At 45.1% G+C, this 27,175-nt stretch overlaps 1 protein-coding gene across 1 annotated transcript; it reads left to right on the forward strand.

Annotated features, from left to right (window-relative positions):
* The first annotated feature begins 9,245 nt into the window (after positions 1–9,245).
* On the forward strand, positions 9,246–10,277 carry LOC126539817 (uncharacterized). Its single transcript, XM_050186643.1, has one exon. It carries the CDS (start codon positions 9,246–9,248, stop codon positions 10,275–10,277), a length of 1,032 nt encoding a protein of 343 aa, XP_050042600.1.
* The last annotated feature ends 16,898 nt before the right edge of the window (positions 10,278–27,175 follow it).

Consider the following 27,175-nt stretch of genomic DNA (forward strand, 5'->3'; position numbering starts at 1 on the left):
TGTTGCCCTGACCACCACACGGCGCACTTCGGTGCGTATTCGGTTTGCTCTGGCCGAGTGGATTTTCACCTGGCAGAGTTTTAGACGCTTTCTGGTTAGCAGACGAGAAAAAGAAACAAGGGTAGCTCGCCGCCATCACTGTGGGGACTCAACGGATTGCACCGCATTTTCTATAGGGCAACCTCTCCGGAAAGTCTTGGCTCGCCGGTGTAGGATACCGAGCAGAAGGCGTATGGTTCTCTGTGGACCATGCGTCTCAAGTTTTTTTTTTTTTTAAATATTCCTTCGGTAGCCACATTAGGTGTGCAAAGTAGGCATTCATTGTAGCCAGCATATTTTCCTTGTTTTTTTTTTTTTTTAATTTCGGTGCCCCCGCCCCACAAAAGAAAAAAATTACCTTGTTGCGGCGCAGTGAATTGTTGCATGGTGAAAGTCCGATTTTGTTACTTCTTCCTTTGCGGAAAATAATGGGCCACGGGACGCTTCAGTTGCCGGATACTCTTATTATATTATTGGGATAGCAATTATATGGACACTCCAAGCGCATTCCTGCCGTCACCGTCGCCCTCATGTTTCGTATAAAGTCCAAGGGCAATAACATCGTTACCGAGCGCCGCATGTTGTATGCACGAGTGAAAGCGTACGGTAAGGGGGGGCTGGAATGGGTGAGCCGCCGATGGTGACTCAGTCTTGTGTGCGCAAAGGAGAAAAGCGGAGAGCAAGCTAGTCATCTTCCGTCGCGCGCGATACATCGGGGGAAGTGGATGGAATGGGGGCGGTATCTAGGATTCTGTGAATCTGTGATTGCACAACTTGTTTATTTGCTTCGTTTGACGCATTATAAACCGTGACTTTTTCTCAGATACGTACATTTATTGGAGACTTATACATATATTTAAATATCTTGTTGGGAGATTTTGTGTATAGTGCAGTGAACTTTGTTTCCAGTGAAACTGTTTTGCCCTTTATCAAGCTCTATCTTCGCATTTGTATATCCCATTGGATCTTCGCATTATGCAAAGAAAGAGGTGCGTGCAGACAGGACACAAGAGTAGAGAAGTGGACAACACGAACGCCGACTATCAACTGAAGGGAGCACTGAGGCGAAAAAAGAAAGAAGGCACAAAACTCATCTGCGCAAGCTCTGGAATGGTGTCACCACGTGTTAGTCGGGTACATGTACCGGACTACGTGAGAGATAACTGTTAAGGCACTTAATCTCTTCCTTATGTAATGTAATCGAAGGCTGACTCACGCACGCACTTCCACCATTATAGATATGCCATGCCTCTACCATAAGACGCGTATCTTCATTCTTATGCCTGTACAATATCGCGCATTCATCTAACTATGGCGTGCAGTTACAATCTTGGCAACGTAAAGAAAGATTAGAAGGCGATCCACCGGTTAACGACCTTTTATGTTCCATTAGCCTCTGATTCATACACCGCCCCGTTTGCCCTACGTAGAACTGGCCACAGCTAGGGGAATTTTATAAACCACACCCATACGGCAGTCAGTAAAACTGTTGTTCTTATTGTGCTTCACTGGAGAAATATCTGTTCTTTTTTTTTTGCCTTTTACCTGCTCATTTTTCCTCTGCACGGCAGCGCATATCTTACCTAGCTTATTCGGAGCAGTGAAAGCAACATTAACATCATATCTACTTGCAACTTTTTTAAGCCTCTGCGACACTAAATGAGTGTCCGGAATAGCCACTGCTCTCTTTTTTTTTCGTTATTGCTGCTTTCTGTAATCACGTCCGTCCCCCTCGAAACCGACTGTTTTAGGCGTTCAGTTACACTGGCCACTGCTACACTAGGATTAAAGACCTGCTTCTAATAGGCGCCGGACCTGTGCATTAAAACTGGCGCTCATTTTGTGCATGCAGGATCGGGTGAGAGAATACTTAAGGCACGACATGGTAATTCCGTTTTTTACTACTTTTGGAATACTTGGACTGAAAAATTAACAACGGCTTCGGAGATCTTGGGGAGTACTGCCAACAAACATGATTTTGTTCGAAGACCAATGAAATGTCTAGAAATTGAATTACGCGTCTCTGAGGAAATTCCTTGGTAAACTTTAATCCTCCTCCATAAAGATTAAATTGCTCACTTACTGAGGTAGCAGCGGTATCGAATTCTTCCCTCTTGCAGAAAATCAGGTAATCATCAACGTAACGAAATATCTTGATAACGCAGTCACCTAAGGCTTTCTCTAAGAAGCTGTCAACCTTACTCAGGTAAATATTGCGAAGAATAGGGGCAACCTTTGAGCCAATACAAATGCCCGATTTCTGCAGAAAAACGTCATCTCTCCACCCAATCAGTGTGGACTTCAAGTACATGTAAGAATTTCTAGAAAAGCTCCCGTGGAAACACCGCATCTGTCAATAAAAGCCGACTCTTGCACTTGTTCTTTAATGCACTCATTTACGGAATTTAGCAACCCGTCATGCGGCAAGGAATAATACAGGTCTTCGATACCCATACTAAAAGCTGTACAATCACCAGGATTTTCCTCTCTCAAATACTGAACCAGTGCCTGAGAATTACGCAAGCAAAAGGGGTCTGAAAAAACTAGTGAAGCTAAGCAGTTCTATAGATAACTAGCGACACAGACCTGCCACGTCCCTTTCTCTGACACTATAGCACGAAAAGGAATTTCTTGCTTATGGGTCTTCGCCGAGAAAAACAGTTCTAAGGTGAAGGATTTTGCTTTCTTGCCATTAGATACAACTCTATCAAGATTATGGCTTGACAGGAGGTCAACCGCACGTTGCTTAACTGCCGAAGGGTTGAGTTTTACTGGCTGTAAATTCTTTTCTATAGCTGAAATCGCTTTTTCTGAAAACGTCATCTGGCATAATTACGAAATAACCTTCCTTGTCAGATATTACTGGTCTAAGTTTATGCTCCACAATGTAATCAACTAACGGTCGGACAGGGTCAGACGTCTTAAAATGAGAATTTGATTGTTTAATGCTAGCAATGCAATCTGAAATGCAGCGCGAGCGTTCTTCTTCCGGGACGAACGTTATGCAGCGCGGTATGCTTAAAACGTCAACGGGTTTTATGTTAGGCTTAAAACAGTGCTTAGGACCTAAAGCAAGGGTTTTTCTATGTGTATTACTGACGATGGCGTCTCCAAGAACCAGTACGTTATTTGACGGTGAATTATTAGAAAAGTGTTTCCTCTTACTTTGTTGCAGCTCCGGAAGTTTCATCCTCCACAGGAAGAAACTTCTTGTGTCTCTAATGCGTAAAAGAAAACAAGAATACCACTCTTTTCTTATCATTAATGCTCAGGGCAACTCAGGTAAAATTTGGAATATTGTAACAGGTGCAGTAGGGCTTCGTTCAGAGCAGCGTATATTGCCTGATGTACTTAACCAGGAAACAGTTGATGAATTTAACGAGTATTTTGTAAATATAGGACCGCAACTAGCAAACCAACTTCCTCAAATCACCGAATGTACGCAGTCTATCCAATCAGTGGTGAATCATTGGTAATTGAGGATATCACAGTGGATGAAATAATAGCAGTTGCTAATGGACTAAGAACTAAGGCAGCTGGGCTTGACCAAATACCTGTTAAGCTAATTGAGGACAACATTGACATATTAGCGAGTCCCCTCCTTCACCTATTTAATCATTCCCTTGATTCCGAAATATATCCTTCAGAATTAAAAATAGCAAAAGTAATTCCGATTTATAAGGACGGAGATCACTCCAATCCATCAAGTTATCGGCCGATTTCAATTAATGGCGTTATTAACACAGTGTTTGAAAAAATACTCTCTGTGCACATAAACAAATTCCTATCCAAATACAATATACTGAGCCCCCACCAACGCGGTTTCAGACCTCAGAAATCCACTTCTTCCGCTGTTTTCACCCTGACGCACCTACTTAATACGGCTGTCCAGCAGAATAAAATTGCGGTCGTTGTCTATCTCGACGTAAAAAAGGCCTTCGATACAGTTGACCATCAGATATTACTGAACAAGATTAACAATCTAGGGTTTAGTAGCAAAATCCTGAACCTGCTTCGAAGCTACCTCAGTAACCGCAAGCAGCAAGTAATACTTAAAAATTATACGTCTACTTTACAAACTGTACTAACTGGTGTGCCACAGGGTTCCGTTCTTGGGCCCATGCTTTTCTCACTTTACATAAATGATTTCCCTGCAACGCTTAGGCATTCACAGGCTTTGATGTATGCTGACGACACCGCTCTTCTATTTACTGGAGACAGTCTGCTCGATGTACACGGTGAAATAAACGCAGAGTTAGAAAAGGTTTTTAAGTGGTTCACGTCCAACGAATTGACCCTTAATCTTAGTAAGACTAAGTATACAGTTTTTCCTTTCAGGAAGAAAAAGCTCAATACTGATATACTGGACATATCATTACGAGGCACAAAACTACAAGTTGTCTCCTACAAATATTTCGGCATTTTCTTTGATTCAGACATGCACTGGAAATCTCACATTGAACACCTTTGTTACAAGCTTGCTTACGGATGTTATATTCTTCTTAAGGTTTGTGAATGTTTCGGATATCCTTGCCTACGTATTCTGTACTTCTCCTTCATTCAGAGTCACATATCGTATTGTATTGACTCATGGAGAAACACTTTTATAACTTACCTTGTGCCTGTATTCCGTCTGCAAAAACGCGCATTAAGAATTATCACCTCTTCTAGGTGTACATAATGCAGTACGTACTATTATGTTTGTGCCCTGGGATTTGCCTGACTGTAGGCCAGTGCTGTGGTGTGTCGACCGTGGAGGCAGGATTCGTCCCCGCATGGTGCCCGCTTCGGGCACACGACGACTACGTGCTCGGCTCGGGTTTCCTCGCGGCCGCCGGCTCACGGACTGCTATTAGGCCCCTCCTCGTGCCGGCAGCAATGCAGCCCCCTCCCCTCCTTTGTGCGGCGGCGCCCAGGGGCAACCCTTTTACCGACCACCGACCAGAGGACTATGTTTCGACCCCGTGCCTGGCAGTTGGTTCCCTTTGTCCTATGCCGGGCCATTGAACTTGCGCGGCGCACCATTCCGACCGACCGCCAGATTGGCCTGACGACGCAGCACGGTGCCCGGAGGCGCCGGCCACTGAAAGCGGCGTTGGGACCACGGAGGCTGCCCGGACCCTCTCTCTCTCGACCTTGTTCGTCCTTAGGGACTGTCTGGGGAATCTGGGGACGGGGATGTGTTATTTAAGCAGCTTGCAGCTGCTCTGCTGCTCTCTCTTGATAACCACGCCAACTTGTAAACATTGTATAAAGAATTCTTCGCCGAGAAAGCTCTCCTCGTCTCTGACTCTGCGTGAAGTGAGGTCCAGACATTATGCCGGCCACGCATACCTCGGCACACGCAACAGTACTTGTATAGCTCATTGCATGTGCATGCATTGTATGAATTGTTGCCAGTGAATGCATTGTATGAATTGGAAATTGCTGAGGTAATTCATAGTATTATCGAAAACAATAATTTACTTCCGATTACCTTGTTTAAACATAAGAGCTGCAAGTAATCAGTGTTTTAATTTGCCCCCATGTCATAATCTGTACGGGAAAAGGCTCGTGGAATTTAACGGCGTACTTATTTGGGATTCTCTGTCAATACGTATAAAAGAAGCCCGTAACTTTAGGTCTGCTGTGAAAAAAATATTTTTTTGAAAAATACTGTCGATAAAAGGGCACTTCTTTATATTTACATTCCTGTCTAAGTTGTTCATATCAATTGCTCAAGTTGTTTTGTTGCTCGCGCGCGTTAAGGATAAAAGAACACTGAGTTATGTTTACCTTCGTCTGTGGGTTATCTATATTAACATTACTATTATGTATTATGTCTGCTGCTTTTGTGTGCTCGCGTGCTGCGTTTTATATCCTAAGTTCACTATGGACCCGGGACTAGCCAATAACTATGGGTCCAGTAATGCTTTCGTATTTTGTAAAATATGTTGTAAATAAAGAATGAATGAATGAATGAATGAATGAATGAATGAATGAATGAATGAATGAATGAATGAATGAATGAATGAATGAATGAATGAATGAATGAAGTCCACGTGTTGCATGGCTACCGTATTCCAATCGGCGTAGGGGCGGTTCCAATGGGGACCGTCTCCAAGGGCCGCGCAACGGGCCTTTAGACACTCCTGATAGAACCTAACTTGGCGCCATGATTCAGCCGAAAGAATAGCTCCAATCCTCCTGGCATGCCCAGTTGATGGTTGAAGGATGTGCGGCTTCTTGTTTCACGACAATGCCCTTCCCCACATCGCTGATGTATTTAATACAAAACTGGCAACGTTCAAGTGGGAAACGCTGCAACATCCGCCACACAGCCCAGACCTGTCGCCTTGCGACATCCACATTTTGGGGCAACCGAAAAAAAAAAAAAAAGCTCAAGGGAACCACATTCGTGTCGGACGATGACGTGAAAGAGTCAGTTGTAGACTTTTTGAAGCAGCAACCCAAGGAATTTGGTGAGACCGGAATCACGCGCCTAGATCCTTAGTCAATGGGACGAAGGTCTAAATGCTCATGGAGACTACCTTTAAATAAAGTACCCCGTTTGTCCTATATTCGCATTGGCCCACTTTCATTAGACTCGCCCTCGTATATTTTCAGAACTCCTAATTTTTATATGTGCTCTCTGTTGCGACTATAATTTGGGTGCAATTACTCACGATACACGACCAGTGGCTGCTCCTGCGTAATACATTGGAACAAATGCCAGCGTCATTGATATTTTGCACTGGCCGTTGAATACGTACATGAATGTAAACACGGTTCTTGAATGACAAAGTTTCATTAACATATTTGTCCTCAACTTGTTCATTTCATGGCCTTTACATTTTTCATATCAGCGGCATGCACTGCTTTGCTGGTTCCGAACTAATATAGTTCTAAAGTTCATGTGATATATTTTTTTACTTATTAAATAGACAAAAAACATGGAAGCATTGATATCAGTTATTTTGGACACAATTTTTGGCACATACGAGTATATTCTTTTCTGAAGAACGATATACTTTACTTGTTTTACGGTGCGTAGCGTTGAAGAATTCATTTACAGCATCTTTGGCAATGGCAATGCAATTATTATTCATGTATTTGATCCCTCGACAAATTGTTCAAGAGGAATCTTTAGCTCGGGCCCCACTCCGACACGGCCTATTCAAATACATGTAAAACGCGGAAACGCTTTTCTGAGGTAGCCTCTGGATCACTTTTAATGAAATTTCTTGCATTTGAGAGAGAAAGTTAAATTGTAGTGTCTGTTGGATAAGGAATTTCGATTTAGGGCCTGAATTTTCTTTAAAATATTTGGAAAAATTTGAAAGTTCGAAAGAAATATAGGAGCACGACGTTTACAAACTAACAGCTCTGCATCAAGAACAGATATCGCGGTTCTGTAAACGGCATCTGTTATAACAAAGTGGACAAATTTGGTATGTCAATTTGTATCTTACGTGAATTGGTTACGTTGTGTACAAGGGTTCTGCAAAATCCGGGTTTCCATTATACTAAATTTTATAGATTCATTTGTAACATATCAATTTTGTCCGCTGTAGATGTGCTATTAGATGAAATTCACAGAATTGTGATATCATTTTTCATTGTTGAGTTACAGAGTACTTGATAGTCTCGTTTTCTGAAAATTTGCGATTTTGGCCAATATTTAATAAAAATTGACTACCTAAATGAAAAAATTCGAAACCAGCAGTCATTAGAACTCCCCCCGCTCAAGTTTTTCTTTTAAATGGAACAAACTTCGTAAAATTTGGTGCAGTGGTTGCATAGAAAAACGAATTCTCCTTCTACATGTATTTAGATAGGAGCACCCGAGCTAAAGCTTCCTCTTAAGGAGGATGCCGAGCTGCAACGTAAACTCCCCCCCCCCCCCCCCCCGATCGAAATTTCTGGCTACGCCACTGTTTGCTATCTATTTTTTATTCGTCAGGCGCAACGCCGCCTGCTCCCGGGGGCGCAGGCAGGGCGGCAGGGGCGCGAGTTCACGCCAAATGCTAGCTAGCTCTGGATGCCAGCTCGTTTCCTGTCTCGACAGCTTGGTAGACTAGTTGGTGCATTTCTGTTATCATGGACTGTGCAAATAAACGCAAACTACACAAAGTAACATGGACAAGAAGAGCGCAAGCCCTTTCCTTGGAGTGGAGCCGCCGTGTCTCGCCGTTCAACATATGCGTACTCGTAAGTGGCATTTTAATTTCACATTGTGTAGTGAACGACCGATTTTGTCAAGTGAACAAAACTAGCTTTGTATTGCGCATATGGTTTTGCAACGTATGAACTCTTTGCTTTTTGTTTATTTTTTTCTGACAGGAAGAAAAAAGAAGAGCTTTTTATGCCAACGGATCAAGCGTTAATGTGAGATATACTTTCAGGTATAACTATATATTCAATATTATTTTTTCGTCTTGTAAGTGTGGTATATCTTCCTTAATTTTTTCTAGGAAACACTGGGAACAATTCTGCTTAAATTGAAGCATAGTGTGCGAATGACCTGCTATGCTCGGAACTGTTATCACCATTCGGGAAGAAATCAGGTAAGATCTAGCTGTCATTGCGAAAAAGTCATAATTAATTTGAAGTCGCTTTTGTTCCTTCCCATAGACGAAAAAAAAATGTAAATACCCAGTACTGTACGATATATGTCTGCTGCATTGAGGTAAGAATGGATTGTGTGTGGCACATCTCCGCATGTGGACTAGAGTAGACCTAGGACCATTGGACAAAATTAAGGGTTCGACGAAAGTTCGTCTGGTCAGGCATGGAAATGAAAGAAATTACGGTCACTGACCAAGTCTGATGAATAATCTGACGTTTCGGAACCGCGTACGGGTTCCTTGTTCCCTGGGTTGGACAAGAAATCGTCGTCACTTAATAGCCAGCACGTGACGTAATGAACGTGCGTAAATGGCAGGCATAGTCCTTGGTGTCCGGTTCATTGTGCCCGGCGTCGATTGAATGATTAGAGATTTTAGCAGCCGTCGGGATGACACGTTCTTTTCTTTGGCAACAACAGTGGCAGTGTCCCAGTCAATCTTGTGATTATGTTCATGCGCATGCTCGCGAAGTCCACTGGAAGTCCACTGGTCCCAGTGGACTTCCCAGAGATGCAACTGCATGCAAACTACACGGCAACCACGAGAGAACGTCTTCATAGAACGTCACAAGACAGGAAACTACAGGCACTCCGTCCGGATATGTCACAAGACGCACAAGACGTCATCAACCTATCCTCGTACACACCGACCGAGAAGGAGGCTGCGGTACTGTACCGTGGTTTAAACTTCAGCACGGAAAAACCGCCAAGGCCAAGAGATGTGGTCTGTGCAGTAGAACGTGCGGTCAGTAAACTTCCCTCTGAAGTGCAAGAAGAAGCCCGCACCCGTGCCATTGGTGTACTTTCCGGTATGCGGAGACACGGTGCAAGAACGCATTCGTCGATAAAGGAGAAGCAAGCCATTCAAAGCCTACGGAATAACAGTAGCATCGCCATTCTACCCTCCGACAAAGGCAACGCTACAGTCCTGCTAGATAAGAGCGACTACCACAAGAAGATGTTGGCCCTTCTCGAAGACCATCATACGTACGCTCCTCTGGCTTATGACCCTACAAGCAGACTACAAACCAAACTCCAAAAATTGCTGGCCATGCTGTTCAAGTTGGTTCCTCCGCACCACGTGGGTCTCTATCACCGTTTGCTCTGCACGAACGGATCAGCCCCTGCAATCTACGGCCTGCCAAAAGTCCACAAGCCTGACGTCCCACTTCGTCCTATCGTCGACTTCACCAGATCACCGCTCTACCGACTATCGGGCTACCTTCACCAGGTGTTGAGCCCTCTTGCCGGTAAGACCTTGACGCACGTCGAAAACTCATCCGCATTTGTAGCAAAGATAAAGGACATCACGTTGAGTGAAGATGACGCCTTGGTCTCGTTCGACGTCACATCGCTTTTCACTAGTATCCCACTGGATTTGGCAGTAGCCACATGCAAAGAAGCCCTAGAAGCAGACAGTGGTCTTCCTGGTCGCACGCCCTTCGACGTCCCCGAACTCGGCGAACTGCTGCGGTTTTGTCCAAGCAACACGTATTTTTCTTATGGTGGCAGCCTTTATCAGCAAACGCATGGCACGGCAATGGGAGCTTCAATATCGGTCACCACGGCTAATCTAGTAATGGAAGCCTTGGAAGGGAAAGTGCTGGCCACATTCAACCCGGCACCTAGCTAAAGTTTTTTACCGCTACGTGGATGACTGTTTCTGTATTTTGAAGAAACAAGACATCCAACGCTTCCTGGACTGCCTGAACGCCCAAAATGCGCACATACAATTCAATGTGGAACACGATAGGGACAACTCGTTGCCTTTCTTGGATGTACTGGTTCTTCGGGATGGGGACGCTCTCGCCATCTCGGTATACAGGAAGCCTACACACACAGGTCGTTATCTTAAGTTTAATTCTTGTCACCCTGTCGGCCATAAGACATCCGTAGTGTCGTCCCTGATAACACGCGCCGTACGCGTCTGCTCAGGCGACGATGCACTAAAAAAGGAATTACGGACGATCCACCGTGAACTAACCCGCAACGGCTACCCTAGTCGTTTCATATGCAGGACCGAGAAGCGGATATTAGAGCCAAGCTCGCAGAACAACACGACAATCCGTGCACGTGCAGCCATCCCTTACGTCCAAGGAATCAGCGAGGCACTGGCGCGCGTATTTTCGAAATACGATTTTCGCATTGCCCACATCCCGGCCAGCAAGCTCCGGAACCAGCTCATGAATGTGAGACAGGTTACCTGTTGAATCATTCCCAGGAGTTGTGTATAAGATACCATGCGCTGATTGCCACAGAGTATATATTGGTGAAACGGAAGTTCTCCAGACGCCTAAAGGAACATAAGCGTGATGTAAGAAATAATAGCCACACGACGAACGCCATTGCCGAGCATGCGCATGAACATAATCACAAGATTGACTGGGACAATGCCACTGTTGTTGCCAAAGAAAAGAACGTGTCATCCCGACGGCTGCTAGAATCTCTAATCATTCAATCGACGCCAGCTACAATGAAACGGACACCAGGGACTATGCCTGCCATTTACGCACGTTCATTACGTCACGTGCTGGCTATATAAGTGACGACGATTTCTTGTCCAACCCAGTGAACAAGGAACCCGTACGCGGTTCCGAAACGTCAGATTATTCATCAGACTTGGTCAGTGACTGTAATTTCCTTCCCCATTGGACAAAAAGACACGTACATGAAACACTGCGGACAACCGAGATGCAAGTGGTTCCTCAATTGTTCTGTTGTCGCATTTTCAGTTTATGTGTAAAGCTTTGTCACCGCAGTCTGCATGTAATGCAGTCCTTTACCTAAGTCACCGCATGTACACCTTTATACTTATATCGTAGCAGTCTGCGTGCTATTTTGTTTGTGCATGCCATGCGTTGTATTGATTTATCGCACTCCCTGGATGTATATTTTGTCCAACGATATTGTGAGCCAAGTCAGTAAATCGAGCGTGCGTCTATTTGTCGTACAAAAATCCCTCACGTGACCTGATCCTAAGTGCCTAGGGACAGCATCATTTAGGGATTTTTGAGAAGGCGCGATGCTGGCGCCGAGCGACGCCGTGGCGAGTTCGTCCTCGGCGTGATCGTTCTCTGCGTTGCTTGTGTGTTGGTTGCATGTTCTGTGTTACTTGGCGGAACGCCGTGAGTAGTGGCGGTGCGGCAGTGCGGCTTTGGCCTCGGTGAGCTCTGGCACTACAGAATCTGCGTTGTGTGACCCGTGCTTTCTTGAGAACCCGGCGGTGATGACAATTGAAATATCGAAGTGGCCTAGCGCCTCGGCAGCGAAGTTCTGCGAACCGCGATGTGGCGTCGCCGTGTCCGACTTAGCTTAACGGACATCGAGGGATTTGCTGCTCGCTGCAAGTCATGTAAATGCAACTGCGTCGACCGCCCACTGTTCAGCGCTGAATGTGTGTTTGGTGTGCTGTGCTTGAAACGAGTGGTGCAGCCGTGCAGCGGGGGTGGCGGAGGAGCAGAGTGGCTTAGGGGCTCCGTTGGCGCGTTCACAGACATGTCCCGTCTTGGTCTCATTAGCGGCTGTCGCGGGACTGTGGTGTGCTAGCTCCTTGCGTAGTATGAAGTTTACGACGCTAACACACAGCATGTTCACGTTTTTCCGCGCTATATGTCATTTGCATGACGGCCGAGTTGAAAACGAGACATATAGTGTTCTTTGCGTTTGTGTGTTGTAAATTACTTTCTATTGTGGAAGTTCTAGGAGTCTTATTACGCAAGGAGTGCGAACGTAAACATAAACACATATGTGTGTCTGAAATTTTGGATTACCCATAATGCCCTTTACGACTGATAAGTGGGCTACACGGCCTGTGTGAATCAGCTACCGTATTTTGCGACGCTCTTTCGTGTGGTAGAATGATGCATGGTGCGCGTTTATTTCTGTACTGTTGTAAAAACCATTTGTTTATTCACTCAATACAAATGTACGGCTTCTTCGCCGCAGTACAGCTTAGTTGTGCGGTGAAGCATACTAAAAGTGGGAGGGGGCCGCTATCAGCCAGCATAGTATGTCCACTTAGGCGACCTCAGAGGCGGCGGGTGCGCGAGTGTATAATTTAGGAAGTCTTATTATGTCCAGTGACAGTGGAGATCATTAACTGTAGCACCAAAGTAGTGGACCACTACCAGAACAAAGGCATGTAGTATGCCCATCTCAATTCTTGTGCTTATGCCAGTCTTCTTTTTTACAGCAATAGCTGCTATGGGCTAACTCCCCTGGTTGTTCCGATGTCTACTGGTGTTGTCACTGGAATTCCGGAATTTTTTGCTAGAATATTGCAAATAAAGTTTTTATTGTGCTGCGAGGATTCAAACCTACGATCAAAAGAGTGGCAGTCCACAATTCTACATTTCAGCCACTCTGCTGAAGGTACAGTCGTGGTGAATACTGATACCGAAGAGCGTGATCTAGCCAACAGGTGCCTAGATTGGCTAACACCTGCTCAATGTCTGCGTACTGTATATAGAGCTGGCATCCACACCTTCAAGTTCTTACACATGACCTTCCCACTTGTGAAGGCAGTCCTATGTGAAGTTTTCTTCTTGCATGTGATGACAATGATTGAGTGCATCTGCTTCATTAATCTTCTTCTAGTGCTTGGCTTCTCAGATTTACTGGATGGAGCTGTTGGTGTCTTGTTTTCCTCAAGCAAAGCGAGAGGCCTAGCAATGGGTAGCCCAAATATAGATTTGAGAAAACCAAAACGAATTCGGCAGTAAGAAGCTAAAGGGTTGTTTTGGTGTGGATCAGTGGCTAAGTCCGGATATGAAAGAGGAGGAAGAAAAGCCGAGTATTTCCACTTCAACACTGAGGCACAACTCCCACAAATAAATACGACTCTTACTTATTTTACTTTTTTAAGGAGATTACCGACTTGCATTGGCAAGTGTTCACTTCAACAAACACTGCATGAAGTAAGCTTCCTGCGCATATTTCACCAGCTACTGCATCATTGTTTCACATTATGAGTGAAACTGCAATTTTCTTTGTGCCACAACTTGCCCAATTTTGTGTTTTGCAGTAGGATGTTAGCAGTGCTATTAAGGCACTTAAATACTCATGAATAGTAGTACAGAGAAAATAAAGTAAGAAAGCAGTGGCTTTTTGTGCGTAGACTATGCATACACCTGGTGTTCTTATGGTCATTTTTTCCCTATCCGCTAAACCATTCTAAAGAAAAGTTTATACACAATTAGTTTATACACAGACCACAACTAAACCACAGGTATCGTTGGTAAGCAAAGTACATGTATATTTATTCGGTGACATTTTCTGCAGCCCTGCTATTGGGCTTTCCTTCCTTCCTTTTCAGCTGTGCAGGTTCATTAAGAAGTGATGATACAGTTTGACAATTTTAATCGTTGAAAGACTTAGCGAAACCTTTTTCGGGTTGTTTTTTCTTGGTTTCAGACTCTTCACATTGCATTTTAAGGCGTGCTTTCTGTGTTTGTTGCTTTTTCTTTACGGGTAGGGCATGTCAACATTTTTTACACCATTTCAAGTATGTGGTACCATAGACTGTTCTTAGATGGAGTCTTGCCCTTTCATTCTGTACAATATGATGTCGGTTTATTGTGTCCAAGGCCATTTTACAGCGTGATTGTAGCATTTTGCTAAGTTTTGCCTCTGTCACCCAAGCTTGAAAGATTGCTACCCACTGGTGGTGGCATGACACATGTCGCGTTTCTTCTTCAATAAAGGGAAGTCTATCACTTATCCTGTGCACTGGTTGTCTTTTGTGTCTTTGAATTGCAATTTGTTGCCTATATTTGCTCTTTTGTTGCATTTCAGATTAGGAATGGCTATCATAATTGACATTTAACCATATTGCACACAATGTGGATGATATGTACTTGCAATATATGGCCACCATAAATATAATAGAAGTTAATAATTCAAGAATAGTGCCTTTGCATGGTGGTGCAGCCATGAATTGTGGCTATAAGGTACCAGCGCTGCAGATAGCACTGCTTGTGCAGAATGTAGTTCAACTCTACTACTTTCAAACATCATTGTTTTTATCTGCATTTGTATAGCTCCAGTTTCTGTGAACAACACACATCTGGTGGAAGAGTGGCTTGCACCTGCAGTTGGGTCCAATGAATAGCCAAATTTCTGCCCGTTTTCATGTTATTAGCATATTAGTAAAGGCAGTCGTTTTCATAGTAGCCTGTTTGCCCAGTGTAGAAGCCACTGCAGGGTGTCAGGATCTCATACACATCTTCAGCTTTGCAGGGGACACAGCATCTGGCACATAGTTTGTCACAGGCCATGTATTCGGGGCAAGTTGTGTTCACTCACTAGCAAAGGGAGAACCAAGCTTCTCGGATATGAAGTAAACCGCCTGTATACTCAGTGGCCTTCATTTCGTGTGACATGTGGTTATAGCGACCCTTGTTTTAAGCACTTCTTGTCCAGCAGCGGTCGTTTGCTTTTGAAACACTCAGGATAGCTTTCAGCAAGCTGGACAGGAATAACACTGAAAAACCAGCAGATGTTAATGCTCGCACGTATCATGTGAAGCTTCGTACAGTATGATCAGGGCGTAAATAAATGAGGGTGTTCCTCAAGGCCTTGTAGCACATCTGACGAGTTTGGAGCAACATGATGTATAGCACTTTTTTGATCACATGCTATAGGTTTATCAGGTGTGGCCATGGTTGAAGTGCAGTTCATGGTCAAGAAAACAGATATCTATGAGCAGCACCCTGGTAAAGGAGACTATGGGAAAACTAGTGGGAAGCCTGTTGAACATCTGGTTGACCCACTTGCTGGCTCCATCAGGCAAAGTATGATAAGGAATAGGGAGTCATCAACACATCGGAAGGTTTTTACATATAAACACTGCTAAGGTCATAACATGCCAACAAGTCTTAGTGAGCAGGCTATGCACGACCAACTACATATGCCTTCTGTTCGGACATTGCTCATTGTAACTAACAAGGATGGAGTGGACAAAAAAAGAACAGCAGCTCCATTAATTTGGTTTCACTGGTATCAACAGTGTTTTGTAAGTGTACATTGCCATACTCCCCAATGCCTTCTTGGGTGACATCAGCAAGGACCAGCTTGAGGCAAGGGGTTAATAGACGTCTTTACAAGCTAAAAATGCATGCATGCATGGAGAGCACATTGTGTCCAAAAAGTAGGCACTTCGCAGGGGCACTGGAGAAGGAACAGGTTATTAACAGTGGGCAAAGACAAGCTACTAAACACCCAACACTGTTGCCATGTAACAACCTCTGAAACAATCCCTCTTAAAGAGGAAATCATTTTTGTGTATCCATAAAGAGGGCAGATGGGCAAAGCCCCTTCAGTAATGCTGCCAGCTTCAAAAGCCCATTTTGCACATCCTGAATGCTTCCTTCTTAAGACTTTGCTGGGTGCAAGCATTCTACTGTCCAAAAGCTCTCATTGAGAGCACTGTTAGTTTGGTGGCAATAAAGTTCAGAAGCAATTGCCACAAACCTCCCTTCCTAGTTGGCCTGGATGCTCACGGTGCTTATGAAGCAGCACCATGAGGCAAGCAAGGTGATCCGATGCCTCCAAGCCCTTGTTCGTTTATCACACTGTTCTGTTAGTAACAACCATGAGACTTGAAACCAACAAGCTCAAGCTCAGCACTCGTATGGTTACTGCGGAGGATCCATAAAAAGCACAAAAACAGAAAGAAAACTCAAGGGAAAGAATAAAGCACCATTTAACACTTAGTATTGCTAGAGCCCACCCCCTTCTTTTATTTTGTCTGGTCGTGCTACATCTTTTTATTATAGATAGGCATGAACTTAGGTGATATTCCCAATCAGTGTCCAATTTTTATATACACTATGTGCTGGTTCAAAGAGGTTCGAAACACTGCAATGGAAGCTTCAAGTAGAAAAGGTGCCTGGAAGAAAAAAAAAGCTGTGCTGCAACCATCTCGGCAACATCTTGTCCCTTTAATAAAAATTGTGCTTCCATATTAACTTGAGCCCTCCAGTTTAGAGTAAAGTACTAGTGCACTTATGAACAATGAATCAATTCTCAATGAGCATGTGCAGTCCAGCCAAAAGCAGGGGCAAGAATCCGCATTGTGCTCCTGCATTGAAGGTGAATAACACGTACCATAATGGTGAATGTGCTTTAGTAAGCTTCCCTGCAATATGAATTTGTGATGTACAAATAATTGTCAATGAAGCTTACCGCGAGCACAGATGCACTTGCAAATAGGTCACAATTGAAAATAATGAGCACAGTGTAAACCTATGTGCCCTTTCCACTCTTAGTATGCTTTACTGCATGACGCTAATTTTCACCCCTGTATTGCGGTGCAGCAAGGTACAAAAGAAACGTTGCACAATTAGGCTTTTTAGGATTATCTTTCTCGCAATACACGAATATGTTGCGGTGAAACCTAAGCAATGTACTGCGGTGAAGCATACTAAAAGTGAAAAGGGGCCACTGTCACTGGACATAATTAGAGATCTTTAATCATACACTGGAGCACCCGGCGCTTTAGGTCGCCTAAGTGGACATACTATGCTAGCTGATAGCGGCCCCCTCCCACTTTTAGTATGCTTCACCGCGTAACTAAAATGTACTGCGGCGAAGAAGCCGTACATCTGTATTGAGTGAATAAACAAATGGTTTTTACAACAGTACAGAAATAAACGCGCACCATGCATCAGTCTACCACACGGAAGAGTGTCGCAACATACGGTAGCTGATTCACACAGGCCGTGTAGCCCACTTATCAGTCGTAAAGGGTATTATAGGTAATTCAAAATTTTAGAAACACATATGTGTTTATGTTTACGTTCGCACTCCTTGCGTAATAAGACTTCCAGAACTTCCACAATAGAAAGTAATTTTATATGTCTCGTTTTCAACTCGGCCGTCATGCAAATGACATATAGCGCGGAAAAACGTGAACATGCTGTGTGTTAGCGTCGTAAACTTCATACTAGGCAAGGAGCTAGCACACGACAGTCCCGCGACAGGCGCTAATGAGACCAAGACGGGACATGTCTGTGAACGCGCAAACGGAGCCCTTAAGCCACTCTGCTCCTCTGCCACCCCCGCTGCACGGCTGCATCACTCGTTTCAAGCACAGCACACCAAACACACATTCAGCGCTGAACAGTGGGCGGTTGACGCAGTTGCATTTACATGACTTGCAGCGAGCAGCACATCCCTCGATGTCCGTTAAGCAAAGTCGGACACGGCGACGCCACATCGCGGTTCGCAGAACTTCGCTGCCGAGGCGCTAGGCCACTTCGATATTTCAATTGTCACCACCGCCGGGTTCTCAAGAAAGCACGGGTCACACAACGCAGATTCTGTAGCGCCAGAGCTCATCGAGGCCAAAGCCGCACTGACGCACCGCCACTACTCACGGCTTTCCGCCAAGTAACACAGAACCTACAACCAACACACAAGCAACGCACGCACGATTACAGGAGCAATGTTGAACAACGCGCGGTCCAGAGAACGATCACGCCGAGGACGAACTCGCCACGGCGTCGCTCGGCGCCAGCATAGCGCCTTCTCAAAAATCCCTAAATGATGCTGTCCCTAGGCACCTAGGATCAGGTCACGTGAGGGATTTTTGTACGACAAATGGACGCACGCGTAAATCGATCCTTCCTGTCCTCAGATTTCCTTCGCCGGTTCTAAAGTGTGAATCACGTCGCAGAAGTTGAACGTACGAATTTTCACTGGAAGTGCACAGTATATGTCTATTACATGCATGCGCAACGACGAAATAATAATTTTATCTGTGGCTGTGCCAGGATCAGGATTTCTTGCACACAAATGTGAAAAAGTCCACTAAATCATCTGCATGGTTCACAGTTATTCATTATTATATTATTTGTTTGTTCGTTTGTTTCAGTTTGTACGAGCACTGTAACTATCCAAGCTTCACTCTCGACGGGGACAGAGAAATGCCGGGTACTGTACCATTCAGAGCCGAGAACATGGAAACGGCTGAAAAAGAGCCTCCCAGGCAGTATGCGAAACTCCCACAGCAGACCAGCACTGTCCTTTAGCTGTATCATGCTATTTCAGTGAACAAAGACTACTTGCAAATTGTTAACACTGCTGCACAAAAAAATTAATGTATTTTATATATGGCTGCAAAATAAACACCTAAATAGAGAAAACATTGCGTTCACGTGTTTCTTTTGTTGCGCGTTACATACTTATACTGTGACGAGGTGTATTGTCGTTCACAACGTTGTGGAACGCTAGGTAAAGGCACTGCATGGGATGTCCGTAGCACGGTCCTTCGTCTTTCTCGTCAGTCGGCACATACACAGGAGCGCGTGTGCTTCATTACAATGCCCCGGGAACGAAGCGTAGCCATCTGGGCGACTCAGGGCGCGGAGAAGATGAATGGGTCGTAATACGGTTTCAGGCGGTTGACATGTACTGTCTCTCGTCCACGACAACGCAAGTCTGGTGACACTGTGAGCGGCTCGACGATGTAGTTGACCGGTGAAGTGGCCTTGATCTGAGAAGGCCAGGAAAGTGGGCTGGTATCCAAAGCCACACAAGCGAACCAGGAGCAAAGTTGTGCGGTGGTGGCCGGTTGATGAGCACGGTCATGTCTTGTCTTTTGACGTTCTTGTGTCTCACTAGTCAGGGCACGTGCCAGCTGACAGCAATCTTCAGCATATTTGGCGACTTCGGAAAGCGGAGTACACTCTGTTGGTACGGCAGTATGGTGTCCAATGGGCATGAAGGCTCACGGCCATACACAAGGAAAAAGGGGGAAAACCCGGTGGTCGCTTGCGTCGCCGTGTTGTATGCGAACGTATGCGTATGTAACAAAAGGGAGTACGGTATCCCAGTTGGAGTGATCGGAGGAAATGTACATCCGCAACTTGTCGCCAAGTGTGCGATTGAACCGCCAAGTCAGACCGTTGGTTTGGGGATGGTACGCGGTCGATTTGCGGTGAATTATCCTGCACTGAACGAGGAGGGCTTCGACGCCCTCCAACAGGAAGACACGGCCTATATCACTCAGCAGTTCTCGGGGAGCACCATGGCGCAGAACAAAATTGCGAAGGATGAAGAAACTAACGTCACGGGCAGTCGCTGCTGGCAGAGCTACAGTCTTAGCGCAGCGAGTAAGGTGGTCTACGCCGATAATCCACCGATTTCCACACCCGCTACATAGAAGCGGGCTGTAGAGGTCGATGCCGACGTGGTCGAACGGACGAGACGGGCACGGTAGCGGCTGCAACGGTCCTGTTAAACGCTGGGTAGGGGTCTTGCCTTGTTGGCATGTAGTACAAGACTGAATGTAATTTTGCACAAAGTTGTACATGATTCGTCAATAATAGCGCTGACGCAACCTTGTGTAAGTTTTGAGGACGCCGGCATGAGCGCTTAGGGGATCAGCGTGAAAAGACGCGCAGATGTCAGAGCGCATATGACGAGGTATAACAAGGAGCCATTTCCAACCGTCGGGCAGGTATGTGCGGCGATATAGAATGTTGTCCCGCACAGAAAAGTGGGTTGCTTGGCGACGCAGTGCTCGTGTCGAAGGGACGTCAGACGGAGCGGCAAGGTAGTCAAGTAACATTACAAGTGTTGGGTCCTTGCGCTGTTCTGTGAGCATGTCAGTGATGGTCAACGGTGACAGTGTGGATGAGGAAGGTGACAAAGAGGCCAAATCAGGCGTCAGTGGGGAGCGAGAGAGCGCATCAGCGTCGGAGTGCTTGCGACCGGAGCGGTACATGGCGCGGATGTTGTACTCTTGCAAGCAAAGCGCCCAACGTCCCAAGCGTCCCGACGGGTCTTTCAAGGAAGAAAGCCAACAAAGGGCATGGTGGTCAGTAACTACGGCTAAAGAACGGCCATAAAGGTATGGGCGAAACTTGCTTAGTGCCCAGATGATCGCTAGGCACTCCTTTTCTGTGACGGAGTAATTTAATTCTGCTTTCTTTAGAGTACGGCTCGCATAAGTGACGACGTATTCATCATAGCCAGCTTTCCGTTGCGCTAAGACCACGCCAATGTTGGGTTGTAGTAGGCCCGCATGCCGTGTGCACTCGGCCACGTCGGCTACAGTGGTCGGGCGCAACTAACTTGCCGATGGTCGCTAGACGTGAGGCCAGTGTCAATCCCCGATGCCGGCCCCCCATCGGGTGCCGAGGTCGGGCCAACCGTTTTGCAGTCGGCCAAACACGTCGGGCCGATTTTGTAACGGGGACTTTCTGCTGCTTGGACGGTGCCTGATAAATGGGGAAAACTATAATTCACCCAATAACCGAAATGAGGCCAAGCCAGATTCACTTGAAATCAGAATCAACAGCCATCATGCGCAGCAGCGCGCTTACACTTGGGCTCAGAGAAAAAGAGAGAGAGGGCGGCTGCAGTTAATGATAGTCAAGTACGTGACAATTACACGAAGGAAGATTACACCACCGAGAGGACTCAGGTTGTGAAATTGAACTGTCTCCTACTATGAGGTCTTGTATATACTCATATAACGCCGTCACTTCAGTGCTCAATTCTTCGAGGTCACACAAAGTTTCTTCACATGCAGCAATTATATATATATATATTTACAGTATATACATAGAGATTGGAAAGCTGGTCGTGCCCTCCCCCCACCCCCCGAAAAAATGAGAACTCTCCGCCTATGCCATAGAGCATTATTACAGAAAGCTGTGCTAGCGCATAAGTGCTCATTTTTAGGCCGTGTTGTTCTCTCACAAAAACGCCCGGATGCCATCGCTCACACTGCGTTGGTATAACTGAGCGAGGCGGTTGTTTACGCTGCTGTATACCAAATACACAAGCCTCTGGTTTGCTGCTTGACACAGAAGAAAACAGTGCATCTCTGAAATTGAGAAATGAGTCGGCAAAGCAACACGTGCAGGCCCACCCATATAGTACGTAACAAATGCGGCCAACAGCCTACAGATACAGCGACATACAGATGTTGGCGCAGCATTGTGTCACCGCTTACCACTTATTGTGTACGCGCCATGCGAAACTGTGTAGTTGATTTCAAATCGCAAAGGCCAGAACTGAATTTTCTCAGCCACAAAAAAACTGAGTGGATTATGAGTGCACATCGGAAGGAGTCAGCAGCTCCAGTGTGATAAGAAGCATGGTGAGCCTTTTGTGGACTGTGCCATTGGTGCTGTTTATGAAATCTCCCTGAAATGTGGGAGGGTCTATATCGGCCAACCGGGCCGGTGTATCAACAACAGAGCATGGGAGCACCATAAATCGTTATAAAAGGGAACTGGGTCGAATTTGCCCCTTCACTGCAATGAGTGCAATTGTAAGCCGGTACTTGGTGATATCAGGATCCCGGACAGAAGTCACGATAAGTTGGCATGTGAGGTACTGGAGGCATTTCTTATTGGTAAAAAAGGGCAAGCATGTTGCAGTGACTCATCGGTTTCCCTAAGAAGAAAGGAAATTGAATTCATGGGATCTTTTTTGTAACCATAAGGACATAATAGGAAACCGCTAGGCGTGATATGATATTCAGTTGTGCTTGGCGTGTTTGGTCAGTTGGATTTATTAGGCACTATAAGCGTTTCTGTCAACCAAAGGACCAGGCAGGATTTCGTAAAGGCTACTCAACAAGAGACCATATTCACACTATCAATCAGGTGATAGAGAAATGTGCGGAATATAACCAACCCTTATATATAGCTTTCATTGATTACGAGAAAGCGTTTGACTCAGTCGAAACCTCAGCAGTCATGCAGGCATTACGGAATCGGGGTGTAGACGAGCCATATGTAAAAATACTGAAAGATATCTACAGCGTCTCCACAGCCATCGTAGTCCTCCATAAAGAAAGCAACAAAATCCCAATAAAGAAGAGTGTCAGGCAGGGAGATTCAATCTCTCCAACGCTATTCACAGCGTGTTTACAGGAGGTATTCGGAGACCTGGATTGGGAAGGATTGGGGATAAGAGTTAATGGAGAATACCTTAGTAACTTGCGATTCGCTGATGATGTTGCCTTGCTTAGTAACTCAGGGGACCAATTGCAATGCATGCTCACTGACCTGGAGAGGCAAATCAGAAGGGTGGGCCTAAAATTTATTCTGCAGAAAATCAATGTTTAACAGTCTCGGAAGAGAATAGCAATTTACGATAGGTAGCGAGGCACTGGAAGTGGCAAGGGAATACATCTACTTAGGGCAGGTAGTGACCGTGGATCCAGATTGTGAGACTGAAATAATCAGAAGAATAAGAATGGGCTGGGGTGCGTTTGGCAGGCATTCTCAGATCATGAACAGCAGGTTGCCATTATCCCTGCGTTTTACCGGTACACACGTACGGGCAGAAACCTGGAGGCTTAGGAAAAGGGTTCTACTTAAATTGAGGGCGACACAACGAGCTTTGGAAAGAAGAATGATAGGTGTAACGTTAAGGGATAAGAAAAGAGCAGATTGGGTGAGGGAACAAATGCGAGTTAATGACATCTTAGTTGAAATCAAGAAAAAGAAATGGGCATGGGCTGACATGTAATGAGGAGGGAATACAAACGATGGTCATTAAGGGTTAGGGACTTTATTCCAAGAGAAGGGAAGCGTAGCAGGGGGCGGCAGAAAGTTAGGTGGGCGGATGAGATTAATAAGTTTGCAGGGGCAACATGGCCACAATTAGCACATGACAGGGGTAGTTGGAGAAGTACATATAGGGGAGGTGATTGCTCTGCAGTGGGCATAGCCAGGCTGATGATGATGATAAGTGTTTCTGGGTGTTGTTTTACTGCTTTGTTGTACTGTTGGTTTTCTTTAGTTGTTTTATTGGTTCTGACTCTGCTTTTGCTATGAACGTGCGACTCTACTTTGCTACGATTACCTAACAACGGTATTGCTAACATTTTCATCACTGGGCTTAGGCAATGATATATGGAAGATCCCTTGGAAGATAGAAGGTGCATGTGACCTTTGGAATTTATTGGTCTTTTCTTGACAGTTGGTTGTGATAAGTCGATTGTGTGATGGTCATGTGACAGAGTGCCCTTTATAAGTTAGAGCCCCGTTCTGTCGAATAAACAGTTGGTAGTCCAGACTCTTCCGTCTTCTTGTATGTTTCCTGTGTACGTCTTTCTTTAGCTGGTTTTTTCATAAATACAATGCACCAACTAGCCCAGCAACGTGTTTTACTGGAATACCTTTCTCATACAATGGGCCCTTTCCTGTATTCCAGGGCGTACAACTCAAGTACATGTTCTCATCGGTCACATTGTCACTGCAACCTGCCGCACAAGACTTACCTCCTACTGCCTTCGAAAGGGACTGGCTCCTGCTGAGGTTGTGGCTTTTTTTGGTATGACCAGACCATCCTTTGGCCACGAGAGGCGCCTCTGCCACATCTTGAAATCGGAGCTTTGGAGGCAAGTGAGGTTGTTATACGACTAGATCCGAATACTGTGCTGTGCCCATGACCGAGAATGGGTCGTCAAAAGAAAAATGAAGGCCTTCAGATAGCTTACAGCTAAAAACACAGAGTTTTTGTGGCAGCACTTTCTGCATATTTTGCCAAGGAAGCCTGGTAAAGCGTCCTTGGAACCCTGCAACCTGGTTGTCCTTGACAAGGCCTACATCCCTGAAGATATAGTAGCTACACTGAAAAAAGGACCTAAGTACAGCATTCTGCCCAAGATTCCGGCGCACGAGCTGCTTGCCTTAAACAGGAAGCTGGCCAACAAAGTGGGTGAGGACGCTGAGAGGTGTCTTCTGGATGGACAGTGTCCTGGGAACTGCAAAGAAAAAGGACCTTTCCCCAAGAGACTACAGGCAGCAAGTCATGACCTACTTCGAGAATAACGACCTACGACTACTACAAGCGGACAAAGTAGGCTGATTCGTGGCGATGACAGCTTCTGTGTACAAAGAAAAGGCTGCCCAAGCATTGTCAAACAACTTTATTCACGTCAGCAGGAAAGCGTGCAGAGTAAAGCGATAGCCATGTGTTATGATATACAGCTCCCCAGACTAGCTAGCAAAATCAGCAAATGTAAGAAGGGCTATCTGGATATAGTCTTTTCTGTCAAAACGCACAAGCCAGACATGCCTTTTAGATGTATTATTAGCGAGCACGACTCTTGGCAAGAGCAAATTAGCCGTTTTCTACTTGAACATTTGAAAAGACTTAACTTGGATGATCCTTTCTCCACCAAGAATTTGACATATGTGATTGCGTTTTTAAAAGAGCAGACTGACATTGGGTTTGTATTTTCAATTGATGTTCAGGATTTGTTCTATTCTGTATCGCATGCAGAATTGTTCGAGGCCCTACGTGAATGCATTGAGTTTAATGGGGTCATATCTTTTCAGAATTCAGCGGGGATTAGTGTGCAAAGGTTTTTGTCAGTCATTGAGTTCTACCTTCGCTCCACAGTTGTCTCGTTTGAAACAGACATGCTTTTTCAAAAAAAGGCCATTTGCATAGGCTCCTGTGTCGCCCCAGTGCTATGCAATATATCTTTAGATTCTATTGACCATACCTTGGCATCCTCTATTGACAACGGCTCAGTCCTGTGAATTTTTAGGTATGTTGACGATTCTTTGTTGATTTTAGGAACCGACAGTGCCTTGACACACCATAGTTTGGTGGAAAGAATCTTATGTCTGTTTGAAAAACTACGGAAAGGCCTTTTCTTTACCCATGAATTGCCAGTCAACAATTGTTTGCACTTTTTAGATATTAACATTAAGTGCTTAGGAGGGAGTGTCTGCTGGATGTATCTTCCCAGAGCAAAGAAAGAACTGCTTCCTTATGGCCCCACACATTCGAAAACTGTTAAGAGGGCTATCGCATCTCTTTACCTAGAATCTGCTTTTACCAAGTCCTGTGGTCACATAGTTGAGGCTAGCTTTAGCATTCAGATTGGCAGACTTCAAAAGGCAGGCTTCACATGCTGTGCCATATCTGCAGTTGCAGAGACCCTATTAAAAGAAATGAAAGGAAGAAAGAAAACCAGATCCAAGCCAAGACAAAGGCGGCCACAAGTGGTCCCCTATACGCACCACGTGGCGCACAGCCTGAAAAAGGTTGCGGTTAGGTACAAAGTGCTTGTTGTTTTCTCAGTCCCAATAAAACTGAGTGGATTATATGTGCGCATTGGAAGGAAGCAGCAGCTCTGGTGTGATAAGAAACATGGTGAGCCCTTTGCGGACTGTGCCGTTGGTGTTTACGAAATCCCACTGAAATGTGGGTGGGTCTATATAGGCTATACGGGCCTGTGTATCAATGACAAAGCGTGGGAGCACCATAAATCGTTATAAAAGATCACTGGGTCGAATTGGCCCCTTCACTGCAATGAGTGCAATTGTAAGCCGGTGCTTGGTGATATCAGGATCCTGGGCAGAAGTTGCATTAAGTTGGCACGTGAGGTACTGGAGGCTTTTCTTATTGGTAAAAAAGGGGAAACATGCTGCAGTAACTCGTCGGCTTCCCAACGAATAAATGAAACTGAATTCATTGGATCTTTTTTGTAACCATAAGGACCTAATAGGAAACTACTAGGTGTGACATGCTGTTCAGTTCTGTTGGTATGTTTGGTCATCTGGTTTTATTAGGCACTATAAGTGTTTCTGGGTGTTGTTTTACTGCTTTGTTGTACTGTTGGTTTTGTTTAGTTGTTTTATTGGTTCTGACTCTGCTTTGCTATGATTACCTAACATTGGTACTGCTAACATTTTCATCACTGGGCTTAGGCAAAGATAGATGTGAGATCCCTTGCAATATAGAAGGTGCATGTGACCTTTGGAATTTATTGGTCTTTTCTTGATGGTTGGTTGTGGTAAGCCGAACGTGCGATGGTTATGTGACAGAGTGCCCTTTATAAATTAGAGCCCTGTTCTGTTGAATAAACACTTAGTAGTCCAGCCTCCTCCCTTTCTTCTTGTATGTCTCCTGTGTGCATCTTTTCTTGGCTGGTCTTTTTTTTTTTTTAAGCAATCCACCAACTAGCCCAACAACGTGTTTTACTAGTGTTTCCTTCGCTAGGAAACAAATTTTATCAAAGAGGAACTACTATACAGTTAAAGGAAGTTTGCCCTTTGAACACACATTTTTAGCAGTATCACATCCACATCCACCATGCTGGGCTGTTGCATGGCAGCCTATGGGTGGTGAAAGTTGTGAATCGGCCTATTCCATGAAAGCTCATGTCCTCGCTGCTGTGTTGGAAGATGCACACATTAAAACGACATAGTAGAGACATGTTTTGTTAGCACTCATGGCATCAAGTGAGGTGTGTTCCATGCAAATTGCAGCACTGGACTAGTGCTAGAAGATTAAGGGACAATGTGCCACACCAAGCTGATCAGATGCGATCTTGTTTTCCATCACCTGAGCACCACTTTTCACTGGGTTTGTGAGGCTGTCGTACGAGTGCTGTGTGCATCCACAAAAAAGGCTGTGGCAAATGCCTTTGAATCCAGCTTATTGCACTTCCAACAGCAAGCCACTGTACCCTCACCCTCACTTTATTTATATGCTTGTTTACTTATTAGCTTTAATGTCCCAAAGCTACTTAAGGGCTGCAAGAAC

This window comes from Dermacentor andersoni, chromosome 2 (assembly GCF_023375885.2).
Source record: "Dermacentor andersoni chromosome 2, qqDerAnde1_hic_scaffold, whole genome shotgun sequence".
Lineage (NCBI taxonomy): Eukaryota > Metazoa > Arthropoda > Arachnida > Ixodida > Ixodidae > Dermacentor > Dermacentor andersoni.

What these genes read in the sequence shown, in the direction of transcription:
- LOC126539817 (XM_050186643.1), top strand. Translation starts at nt 9,246, where the DNA reads ATGTCACAAGACGCACAAGACGTCATCAACCTATCCTCGTACACACCG.